The sequence below is a fragment of the Dreissena polymorpha genome, chromosome 11, assembly GCF_020536995.1.
Source record: "Dreissena polymorpha isolate Duluth1 chromosome 11, UMN_Dpol_1.0, whole genome shotgun sequence".
NCBI lineage: Eukaryota > Metazoa > Mollusca > Bivalvia > Myida > Dreissenidae > Dreissena > Dreissena polymorpha.
In genome coordinates, this window is record NC_068365.1 from 8,138,247 (window position 1) to 8,151,337 (window position 13,091).

Below are 13,091 nucleotides of genomic sequence, written 5' to 3' on the forward strand. Positions count from 1 at the left end.
ATAAACTGCCTCTGTTTATTTCAACAAATTGTAAACGTAAGTATAGAGAAAATGTTATTTGTTACAGTTTACAGTGCTGAATCAAGGTATTTCAATAATTTACAATATAATATTTTTCATTCGCATCGATTTGACTCGATATGTTTTTCAATTGTTCGTCCAATGCGTTTTGTCTTTGAAGCGGAATTTAACATATATCTACATTATAACTAAGAAGTTGAACATATAGTTTGTTTATGCATTTGCAGTTTCAGATCATTTCACGTTTCGCGATCACATAAAACAAATTCGATTTTCACAATCGCATCATCAAAGGTATGAAATTGAAGAGTGAATCGGAAAAGAATTTCTTACAGGACTGCTGTCAATGGCACAATTATTATGTGAGGTCATTTGCCCGATGATCAGTGTTTTGCATTTTGATTTGGTCTTTCTGAAATGACTTAGTTCATTTACGTAGAATATTTTTTCTGCTATTTTTTTCTTCATTGCAATATGCCGTTTTAACGGGACTATTAATCTTGTAAATGTTCCATTCGTTTTGTTTCTTTTTTATTTTGTTTTACAGATTAAAAACCACGGTTTTCACAAATGCTTTCACTTCATTTTAGATTAATGAGATAAATCTAATTGTATTGGCCAAAACATGCACATGTTTAATACTGCTGATGTTTTATTGGTTTCATTTTCTCATATTGACATTATTAAATGTTACAAATAGATATTTTCATTTTTGACATATGATGCAATAATTATGGAGAAGAACTCTATAAGGCGAAGTCTTCCGTTCATATCCAAAACAAATTTGTTTGTATACAAATGCATGTTTCATATAAGTGTAAATATATTTTTGTTGAAATAAATGCGTTTAAACTTACAAACCACGAAATCGCGAGGACCTTTATTTTAAGTAAGTGACCAGTCTTACAACACACAACATAACATACAGACATCGCAAAAACAAGAGAAAAACACGAACACGAATACAAAACAGAGGTTACCGACTTGGAAGTTCTCATGCAAATAATTGTGGGTTGAACATGTGAACATTTTCTTCGATACAATACAGTCAATGGCAGTAATCAACCAAAATGTTTGACAAAATATTTATAAACAGATATGTAATTTTATGCAACGTGAATTGCACAATTCCATGAAACAAATGTAGTGGTCAGTTGCATTTCGAAAACACGTGAATCGCATCAGACTATGCATGGCTGGATGCTGAAGTTGATTTATTTGCTTTGCCTTTGTTAAGTATGTTTGCCGATTTGCGAAATGTTCTGGTGTGGTGGCGGGTTTGAAGAGCGGCAACACAACAACAAATGCCGTAACATGTCGTTAAAGCATGCCCCCATGATGGTGACTTTCAACCCCGCTTGAGCGCTATACAGACAAAGAACGGGCCATACGCCAAGTATGTATACGTTCAAATGACAGCACACGGGTTTGTGATCATAAGTTCCTGACAGTGCCCATCGGTTTTATGTCGCGTTGAATTAGCACGATGCATAGGCTGGTGACGGGTGTTAACATTTAAATATTTTTTTCAATTCTGCTACTGCATCGTCAGAGCAAGACGAACAAGTTCGAGGGCACCCAGTCTTTGACCTGCAACAAGAACGCAAATGGTAGTGAATATAAATGGAATATGTAGGATTCTTAGCATACACGAGACAAAACATTGATAACGAATACTATTAAGCAATACAAATATGTACATTGCATTTTTTCAAATGTGTACGTTGTTTTTGTTTACAAACGACTATCGTGAGAAAAACGTTACCATGTATGTATACATTTCTCTAATTCCATTTTGAACATATTGTCATTCCGGTTCTTCAATTCATTCGCAATTATCTTAAGGAAATCTGATGATTTTGATTTCCCATCGTATTTGTTCCGAACTTTATGCAGCAACTGTAAACGGGTATTCGCATATTAATACACAGGTTGTAATTAAATAGTCGTTTATTACGACAAGATTCGCGAGACACAAATAGAAAACAACATTTTGTAATGGGTATTATTTTTGATTCCGTATATTATCTCGAATAAATCACTTGGCGACGGTAGAGACACAATTAATCACTGGGCCACGGTACAGACACAATTAATCACTGGGCCACGGTACAGACACAATAAATCACTGGGCCACGGTACAGACACAATTAATCACTGGGTCATGGTACATACACAATCAATCACTGGGCCACGGTAAAGACACAATTTATCACTGGGCCACGGTACAGACACAATTAAAATCACCGGGTCACGATAGAGACACAATTTATCACTTGGTCACTGTCAGACACAATTTATCACTGAGCCACGGTACAGACACAATTAATCACTGGGCCACGGTACATACACAATTAATCAATGGGCCACGGTATAGACACAATTAGTCACTGGGCCACGGCACATTGACACTTAATCACTGGGCCACGGTTCAGATACAATAAATCACTTGGTCACGGTCAGGCATAATTAATCACTGGGCCAAGGTACATACACAATTAATCACTGGGCCACGGTTCAGACACAATTAATCACTTGGCCACGGTACAGAAACAACTAATCACCTGGCCACGGTATAAAAACAATTAAGCACATGGCCACGGTACAGACAAAATTAATCACTGGGCCACAGTACAGACACAATCATTTTCGATAGTTGTAAGAGCCGAAACATTGTGTTTTTTAGCCGTCAAAGTTGGAACTGAAATTTGACCATAAGCAAATTTCGAAAAGTACATATATTTTTCCATACTGGCTACACCAAATTCCCGAATTGAAGTTTTCCAAAAATATTAAGTATTTTAATTTCCAAATTCAATCCATATCCAGATCAAGGAGTTACACCTCTGTAAGTATTATGTTAAAGTATTATGTATATTCCCAATTGCAACTTTTCAACAAACAACTTAATTCCCAAATTTTAGTAGAAGCAACTTGATTTTACCTTACCCAAGGGCCCGCTCATAAAATGTTGTAAAAACAGCGCTCAACGTCAAATATATGATCATTACGCACGAACAAAATGTAGAGAAAACTAGATCTTATTTTCGATTTTACGATTTATGCGGGTATTCGAAAGACAAAATATTCTTCTACTAGTGGCAAAGTTTAGTCGAACATGTATGTTTAAATGTAACACAATTCGCATATTCTGTTGGAAATTTACTTACATAGCATCGCCTTGCAGGCTCAGACCAGTGGCCAGTGGTTTCGTCCAATTCATGTTGATTGAGACCCAGTTGCAAAAATATGGAATCGTCAATTGGTAGGCAAGTGTGCAAGCTGTATAGGAATGCGTCGGAAAAAGGGCAAACTACAAGTAGAGATAACATTTGTGTAAACTGTAAAGGCATGCGTTTGTCAAGCTACAAGTACATATATTATTATATGTTTGTTACGTTTCCTTAAAATGGCATGTGTGATTGGATATTTTACGTACGTGATATTGATACATGTAATGGTCTTTAATTACTGCTGAGTTAAAGGAATATAATAAGGTTAGGGGTTTAACATTTTTAACAGTCTTGTCCTAAAAACATAACAGAGCACATGGCATTTTTCTGTCAGTACGCTACAATATGAATATTAAGCGACTATAAGAGAAAATTAGAAAAGACTAAGAACTTTAACATGAATTCACTGCATACCTGGCAGATTATCTAGTTGTTTAAAATCATGAGAAATCTGAGAGCGATTTATCCTCACAATTTTGTATTTTTTAGCCCATGCTTTGACTTTTTCATCTTTGTCGATCCTTGAACATAAATTAAACTATGATTATTAATAAGTGAATATCATCTAACACAAAATACAATCATTAATTTAATTGGAAAACAGTTTTGTCTTGTCTTGTACATTTGCCATGTATCTCAAATTGTGGCTAATGGTTCCGTGTTATCAATAAAGAGCAGCGCGTTAATAAGGTTTACTTCCTCTGATGGAGCTAAACAAAACTAGTCTATTTTAAATAATTGTTATATAAGAATAACGAAACTCCCAAGACAAGAAGAGAAGAGAAACAGGTATAATCACTCCCGGTGTCTTTATTAAAGTTGCCTTGATAATTGGCAGGGTACTACGCAGTGTTGACACCGCTAAAAACCCTCATACGTGTACTTATATAATTAATCATAATGCTTTTGAATACAATTTAATCGCATAGCGATTCAAACTAAATATAACTTAAATAGATTCTAATGTTATTTAAATTGTTTTTGAATATTTGCAAAACCCCAGGATACCACAATACCAGCAAATTAATTAGAAACCAAACGATATCAATCAAACGTACCTATGCAAACAAAACATGAAAGCAAGTCAATTTATTAAAGTTCTTTATTCTTGATATTACCAATTATAGAACACATTCAACAATAATATAATTCCATGATAAATTCAAAACCTAACCAAACTAAGACAAGTAATGTCTTAAATCCTAAATGGGAGTCTGTCCTACACAATTTCTTAACATGATATATATAGTCTCTTTGAAGTACTTGTTTACAAACAAATCATCATATCATAACATGTGTGACCCTCGCCTCTTATTGTCTCTTAATTGTATATTTCCCGCTATTCTTTGACAGATGACATATTATCCAAGCGAACTTAATGTCACTTATACGCGTAGGTACCCGACTGAGTTGACATGTCCAAATTGCTTTCCACTCCTAGATATTATCTTGGACTATCGCCTCATCATTTCTTTCATACTTAGTTTTTTTTGTTTATGTACTCATGTGTCACGTTTTTAAAAAATAAATTTTTGTTCGTAAATAATGTATCATATAGGAAATTCTATTGCATGTTTTCCATTCGTTATGAAATAAATGTCTATATGCGAACTACTTTTATTTTGTTTTCATATGTAATTATCAGTCGTATTCATTTGTCCACGATACTGATTATTTTTATTTTGTGAATTATAATATATTTATTAAATTTCCATTACATTTATTTCTCTACAATATCGCTATGTTATGTTACACCAAACGTGAAGCGTGCATCGAATACTACACAAATAACTTAAGTGTCAAAGTGTCGCAAGTATCGACAATCAGCGAGTATGGAGGATTTAAAGTTATTAAAACTATATGATTCTGTTTTCATAACAGTATCACTCACCAACTAATCACTTCTTCAAGCAAGCTTTGTCTTAGATCTGGCAGGCATATCACCTTGCAAGCGGTCATAGCTCTATCCAGACATTGGCCAATGTCGTCGATGGTGTCGTTGCGCCATTTTTGTAATACCTACATGTAGAACAACATTTCTGTAAGTAACACAGATATTTTTTGGTCATGTAAGAATTAAAGCGTTTAATTTGAAATATCGTTTTATTTTATTTATTTTATTTTATCGTTAGTAAAACATTTACACCAGGGCAAATTACTCCGCCTATCATTATACAACTATACTTCTAATAAGACCCCAACAAATTGATTTGTGTTTCGGCGAATTTTGGCAAGAAATTATTTTAGTGAGCGTGCGAAATAAAATAAAATATTCTTATTCAATTTTCGACATAATCAGAGCACAGCAAAACGCGCAGTATAACTATATTTATATGTTAGAAAACGGTTATGGCGTGCCATGGGTCTGTATTGACAAGCTTTCAGCAATAATAAACCGAGTGCATCAGCCCATGTGCCCATGTCTCCGAAAGCGTGCCGATGCGGGCCTATGCACAATATAGCCGCGTTGTTACACATTTAATACATACTTGTGCACTGTTTGCAGTATTCATAAGTTACATAAGGGAAATCCACTCATATTTTAATGTGAAAAGGGGGTTTAAGGGATGTGCGTAAAGTGTCGTCTAAGATAAGCCTTTGCAGTCCGCACAGGCTAATCAGGGACGACACTTTCCGCTTTCATGATAGTTTTTGTTTCAGGAAAGCCTCTTCTTAGCAATAGTAAAGTATAGGCGGAAAGTGTCACAGGCTAATCTGGGACGACACTTAACACAAAACACATATGTTAGCACATATTTACGTAAACATTGGTAACGATAAGGCACATGTGTTTGTTAACACATATTTACGTAAAAATTTGTAACGATAAGGAACATGTGTTTGTTCAAAATCGGTAGAAATTCCAATACAATTGCAAGTATTATAATATATATAATGTTTGTAATACTAACTTATTTCAAATTTCTTATTTGTCCTAAAATAAAATTATACTCATTTTCGCTTAAGTGCTGTGTGTTTTTGTCTTGAGTCAAGTAGTTTGTGCTGTGATGAGATTCCTTTACTTATTGTGCACTGGGTTAATATTTGAAAAGTATTTTTGACTGAACGTGCTTTACACGTTCATGAGCTCCTTTAGTTTCTGACTGAACGTGCATCACCCGTTCATGAGCTGGTATAGAATCTGACTGAACGTGCATCACCCGTTCATGAGCTCCTATAGTTTCTGACTGAACGTGCATCACCCGTTCATGAGCTCCTTTAGTTACTGACTGAACGTGCATCACCCGTTCATGAGCTGGTATAGAATCTGACTGAACGTGCATCACCCGTTCATGAGCTCCTATAGTTTCTGACTGAACGTGCATCACCCGTTCATGAGCTCCTATAGTTACTGACTGAACGTACATCACCCGTTCATGAGCTGGTATAGAATCTGACTGAACGTGAATCACACGTTCATGAGCTCGTATAGATTCAGATCGATATATTATAAATTTTAGAGTATTTCGTTGAACTATTAATAACATGGGATTATTCGTTATGTTAAACAACTGAAGTGCGTACTTTACAGGAATCGTTATACATTATAAAAATAATATTTAAAACTGTCACACTGGCAAACTTTACATTATGAAAACGATGCATGTGTATACAAAGTCTATAGGATAAAATCGATGCAATAAAATACATTTTTTAAAACGTACTTACTCTTCTATTTCGTCCTTTTACTTGACGGAATCCGATCAAAGTACAAATTGGGATTCGAAAATACAGTCCTACTTCAAACCATTTATCCTCTATTTGGTCAGTAACTTCTTGTTTTGTGAGGAAGTTGTCGCTCAGAAAACAATCTTAGACGAAAAACAACAAATGACGACCAAATGTCATTACGTTCATGTGATTGGTCAATTTTATACTTAATTTGATAACATATTTATCCTTAAATATTGTTTATTTTATCGATATATTATTAATTACTGTAAATTTGGAAAAACACTTAATTTAAACCCTAACAATTTCATGAAGATTTGTTAATATTAAGTTAAGACTCTGTAGAAAGAAAAGGGTAAAAGATACCTGGAGGAATCGGACGTGGTGAGTCTGCTGAAAAGTCAATAGGCTGCTGAAATTTTGAGATCGTCCTAAAAAAACAAAAACATTATGTGTAAATAAGTTATAGTATTGTTGTTTACAAACGTATAACGCGACAGTTCAACTGGTTATGCAAATGTGATTATACGTTTTGCTATGTCGCTCCAATACTTTCAGTTCATGAAGTTTATTTGTGACGGAGTAATGTATTCGTTTTACGGTTTTATTTGAGTACAGTTTACGAAGTTGTTAGAAAGTAATACCTTTCTTATTTTACAAAATAATACGTTTCATAATCAAAGCTTTTTAATGGAATATCGATTTATTTTATTTTAAAATGTTTTGTTTTTGTCCAATAACAATTTAAATACTTACTCTAAATCATGTTCGATTTTGTCCTCATTTACACAAAAAACGTTAGCTGCCGGAGTGACGTTGGATTTAACTTCCACCTAAAAGCAACGACAGGCTATCATTCACGTTGAAAAAAATACTTAAATAAGCGACAACAAAGCCTACGCACATCACTTTCTCATAATAAGACTAGCAAGAAAGCACTACGACCTGATAAAGCAACAATCTTACAGTGTGAAATGACGAAAATAATCCTAAGCACCGTTTGTTGTCAAAACAATCACTATGCACATTAATTGTCATAACGACACTATAAAATGATTAAATTATAAATAGTTTATATTCTTGTTTTCAAATTGAAAATGTAAATACATAAGTCTTTGTCTTCGAACATCAATTTAGTAAATTGTATTGGTTATATGAGATACACTTTTATTACAGTTCGAAATTATTATAAAAAAGACCCCGTTGATGTAAATAAAGTACAGTTACAGGAGTTCGAATATTTATAGAAACACCAATAGACTTTATCCGAGTCTTCAATTCGTCATTGTATTTATATATCATTTCTTAATTAATGCTCGAGAACATGTCATTCCGACAATGTATTTTATTTCTTCTAATAGGTTATACATTTGAGCTCAAATATCATTAAAATTATGACATATATACCAAAATCATTTACCCTAAATATCTGGAACTTTTCAACGTCCTTCTGGTATTTAAATGGTGCTTTTGTAGGACCGACAACTTTGCAACCCTGGTATGATTTCAAAACCAGAATGTACGGTTTCTTAGTATTCAAATCACAAGGGCTAGTAAATCCATAATCGGATTGCCGATAGTCACTGTGTTGTTTTAGAATTTTACGTATGCTAGTGTCCTGTTCTTTTTCCAAGCAAACAACCACAAGAACGTCAATCGGAGTGTTGGGTCTTATCATTGTGTACATCACAAACCGTTTCTTGTCCCCAACGCAGAAGTAATACATGTCACGAACAGTCTGCCGCACTAAGCCGGTGAACTTCTTTATTATTACAACAATGTACCTATTCAGATAAAAGAGAAATACATACGAGAGAGAACGTAATAAATTATAATGCTAGAAACTCTTAACCGTAAAGATTGTTGATGTATATTATGCATTCGTTTATATAACCCGTGGACGTTTCTTATTCCATGAAAATAAACGTAATATTATACGTATTACATTTAACAATTTTGGAGCAATAAAGTCAAACGTAAAAGTAACGTGAAAAATGCGACGGAGCGTAGTTAACATCAACAATTAATTGAACACGATGCACCCACGCAAACCGCCCAGAACATCGACCTGACAAGCTCCAATCGGGCAATTACACAACCAGATCTATTTCATACAGGCGCCGCAACGTTTCAATCCAGCATCAACAAGGCGAACACAAAAAAATTCCTGGCGCAGACACTGGCAGTGACCATGGCTTAGTGCTAACAACCCACAAGCTGATGTTAAAGTGCAAGCGCATCATCGATGTTTACCTCCATTGGAATCGGTAAAACCATCGCGTTAGATTTAAATTGGAGTAATTGGAGAAATTGAAAGACTCAGTGATGGCAGATGTATTTCATTCACATATATGTTTGACAAGTTTGTAATCGAGCAGTCTCGATTCAGATCTGAGCTGATCACAGAAAAACAGATCTTCAATTGCAGAATCAGCATTGAGATACACCTGCAACATCAACGCGAGCTCTTCCACAACCTCCCGCGTGTGGCATGATGGCCTAAGTAATGTTATGAGAGGATTCAAAATTTACGAAAGAATGATGCCAAGTCATTTTAAATTTTAATAACTCGACGGAAATGCCAGCAGCGCAGTAGTTCTCAACGGACAGCATGGGGACTTCTAAAGGAGATAAGTGGGTTTCCGTCAGGATGGTTGTCTCCATCTTCCATCCTTTTCAACCTCTTCATTATAGAGACTCTTCTTGCCACTACCCATCAATCACCATCGGTGAAAGACCCATCTCAAACTTGAGATTCGCTGGCTGATGGCATTGACCTCATTGGTGGCATCAGCAGGGAACTTCAAGATCTCACCAACATATTCTATGAAAGAGTAGGAACAAACAGGATGAATGTCAGCACGGAGAAGTCGAAGATCATGGTGAACAGCCCGACCAGCACCATTGTAGACATCACCATGAACGGCGAGAAGCTAGAAGTGACCAGCTTCAAGTACATGGGCGCAAACCTGTCCAAGGATGAGGTCCGAATAAGAATTGTCATGGCGAACGCAGCGATGGCTAGACTGAACAGGTTGTTGACAAGCAGTTCCATCTGCGTCGTCATTAAGTACAAGATCTACAAGTACGCCGCAATCTCCACCCTACTCTACGGCTGCGAGGCGTAGCCCCTTCACGCGGACACAGAACGCCGAAGACTGCCTTGCATCTCCTTATTTTAGCAAACGACCAACGAGAACGTCCGAAACATAACTGCAATACTTGTTGGTCCACAACAGCCCCTACTGGCGACCATAAAACGACAAAAGCTGGATTGTTTAGGACACGTCACCATGCACGACCCTCTATGCAAGACTGTTCTCTCTTTCACGATAAAGGTAGGTCGACGTCGAGGCCGTCAAACAAAGCTGGATTGACAATGTTAAAATGTGGACATCGCTTCCCATGGAAAAATTACTCTCAGCAGCACACAACAAACGTGAATGGAAGATGATTTCTGTATCGTCGTCCCTTATTTTCCTTCAACGGCTAAATCGGCCAAGGGATTGATAATGATGATAAACAGCGTTTATGTAATTGAAGCGTCTCGATGCAAACAAATATAGTGTAATGTTATTCATACCGTGATCAATTTCGACTATAGTTAACTAAGCGCACCATTTAGCTTGGATGCCGTCTGTATGCAACGAGTGTTTATGAACAACATGAATACACAAAAAAATATGAAGGCGCCGTTTAAGAGGAAGGTCTTATACATATACTTGATAGCATTCTTTTGAAAAGGAGCCTACCATCCCTCAAGGCCATTCTTCACGTTCACTGCATTTGTGTTACCCGGGCGACTTTCTGTATCAACACGGGTCCAGCTAGCGGCAGAGTTGGGATTATCTCCTGCAACAAAGTAAAGATGGAAATCATAAAGCAATAATTACAATCAATGATGATTATTAGGAGAGGCATTCATGTAAATATCCGTTAGTCATTAGTGAAGGCATGTGAGCGATTGCCAATGAAGTCCAGAACCATAATGTGATTACAGCGCATGAAACTGCGTATATACCATCTAGCTAAAAATTACACCACAGCAAAACAGGTCGCTGAATAAAAAAAGTTAAAAAAACTGTTAAAATAATTGTAACAAAATTTCAAGGAAATTAGAGCTCTATAATATAACAAATAATTTTCGATTGTAAATCAGAAAACTTTTTTTTATATACATATATGTTCATTTTTAAGAAATCAGCTCACACTTGTAAAGACTGTTTTAATCGATAACTTGACACAATTTTCGGTTCATCAACGTATTTAACGTATTGATATTGGTTTTATCTTGGTACTTATGAATGTCATTGAATTAAATAAAAAGATTTACGGTATCATGTTGATATGAACAACGAATGTACTCGCATTTAACATCAAATAGCTTATCAAATATTTGATATTCATTTTGGATCCTTTTATACAGCATAGAAATAACAAAATCAATTGAGGTTTTATCATTCAATTCGCACATTAACAATAACACAACGTTTTGCTCATTTTTGTCATTCTTCTCTTCTCCATATCCACCCTTTAACCCTTCCTCGTCTTGCTGAACGGGCGCATGATAACGTTTCCAAAATCAATTATCTCTTCCAACCCGTCATTACAAATGTTCACCTACATAGGCTTCTACATGATGAGGATATGTTTGTTATATTAGTATTGCTATGAGAACGAATTGCCTTTAACAAATCAGTGCTTAACCTAAGTGTGTTTGTCATCCTTCTTCTGCGAAGAGGTGATTTCCATCAAAATCCTTGAGTTGCCAGCCCCCTTGATACCTCTTCGTCATCTTTTGGTACATCTTCCTCATCTTCGCGGGCTTATCTAGTATTGTCGATGACAACGTGCAGAGTATCCTCACCAATAAAGATTGTATATGGGCTGAACCTAATGGCTCCGATATTCTAGCACAAACTGTGCTGAGGTTAAACGTTAACACTGCAAATTTACTCTTCTCTTAATATCATACATTGTTAAGACGGGATAGAAAAACCGGTTCCTATGGAGGTAAACATCAAATTAAGTCTCATCGCCACTGAGCGTTCGGAACTACATATAGACTGTACATTGGTTGATTTATATTACCAGGGAATGCATCTTCTATTCGACCACTTTTATATTTAACCTAGCTCTAGGCCTTTTACTGAAATGCATAAACGATTCGCCATCACTTGCTCTTGACATCGGTTTAAAAAACTTATACATGGCTCACTTAATCTTACTTACTACCAATAACTTGTGGTGTTCCTCAAGGATCCATATTAGGGTCTATTCGGTTTCGTGTCTATGTAGTTTTCAGTTTCGCGTTCGTCTGTTTGAAGACGCTATATATAATCGTCAACAATCCTGTTGATGCGGCTACTCGTCTTAACTTATGTTTGGTAAAAATCAATTTCTGTGCTGATAAGTGGTTGATTGTATTCCAATCCTAACACGAGCCATTCATTTATATATCTAGCAAACATAAACGCACAATCACGTCCCTATATTTCTCCATGACTGTCACATCAATGAGGTAGCGTCTCTTTAACGTAAACTGGCCCCTTTCTACAACATGTATATCATCCTCTTCCCATATTTGTGTTCATTATCTCCCCAAACGTTGGTGTAAGCTCGGCATTTCGAAATCTTTTTACCCTCTCTTATAAATTTATGACCTCTACCGGAATCTGTATGATATGCTTTTTGTTATTCTGTTTTCAAAGATAGCAAAACAAACAAACACCGACAGCCGAAAAATTTCCCTGCATTAGTATGATAATGAGCTTAGTCTACTATTAGTTAGTACGTTTGCACATATAAATATGTAGATAAAAGGCATGATCGTAGCTTTCAAGTTTACTTTATCTCATCAACATACCATATACTGCTTACGATTTCTCGTCCCGCAAATACTTCTTGTCTTGTGACAACTTATTTAGTTCTAAAACTCTTATACCTCAATCTCTTCATATTATGCCGAACATACTACATGTAAATGCTGGTAAATGCTTATGTAAAGGCATTATTGCATCGCTTTCTTCATCAGTATGTTGAACTTATATTGGTACTTTGATCATCTTGTCAGTGCTATACATTATTCATGTTATAATAACGCTCTATTGTGTTTCCTGTTTCGACATGTATTTACAATGGTCTCTCAAAACTTCTAGGAATAAT

At 35.7% G+C, this 13,091-nt stretch overlaps 1 protein-coding gene across 3 annotated transcripts in view; it reads right to left on the minus strand.

Annotated features, from left to right (window-relative positions):
• Positions 1-889: 889 nt before the first annotated feature.
• The window catches only part of LOC127851387 (uncharacterized), a 31,063-nt gene continuing 18,861 nt past the window's right edge, over positions 890-13,091 (minus strand). For 2 of the 3 annotated variants that reach the window (XM_052385137.1, XM_052385135.1), the window contains 10 exons: positions 10,679-10,778; positions 8,347-8,710; positions 7,683-7,759; positions 7,293-7,357; positions 6,924-7,066; positions 5,146-5,273; positions 3,669-3,775; positions 3,192-3,334; positions 1,787-1,920; positions 890-1,611 (listed from right to left, as the gene is read on the minus strand). In XM_052385137.1, coding sequence (XP_052241097.1) covers positions 1,530-1,611; positions 1,787-1,920; positions 3,192-3,334; positions 3,669-3,775; positions 5,146-5,273; positions 6,924-7,066; positions 7,293-7,357; positions 7,683-7,759; positions 8,347-8,710; positions 10,679-10,778 — 1,343 coding nt within the window. In that variant the 3' untranslated portion in view covers positions 890-1,529. The remainder of the gene's footprint in view (positions 1,612-1,786; positions 1,921-3,191; positions 3,335-3,668; positions 3,776-5,145; positions 5,274-6,923; positions 7,067-7,292; positions 7,358-7,682; positions 7,760-8,346; positions 8,711-10,678; positions 10,779-13,091) is intronic. The other variant, XM_052385136.1, reaches the window with a different exon arrangement.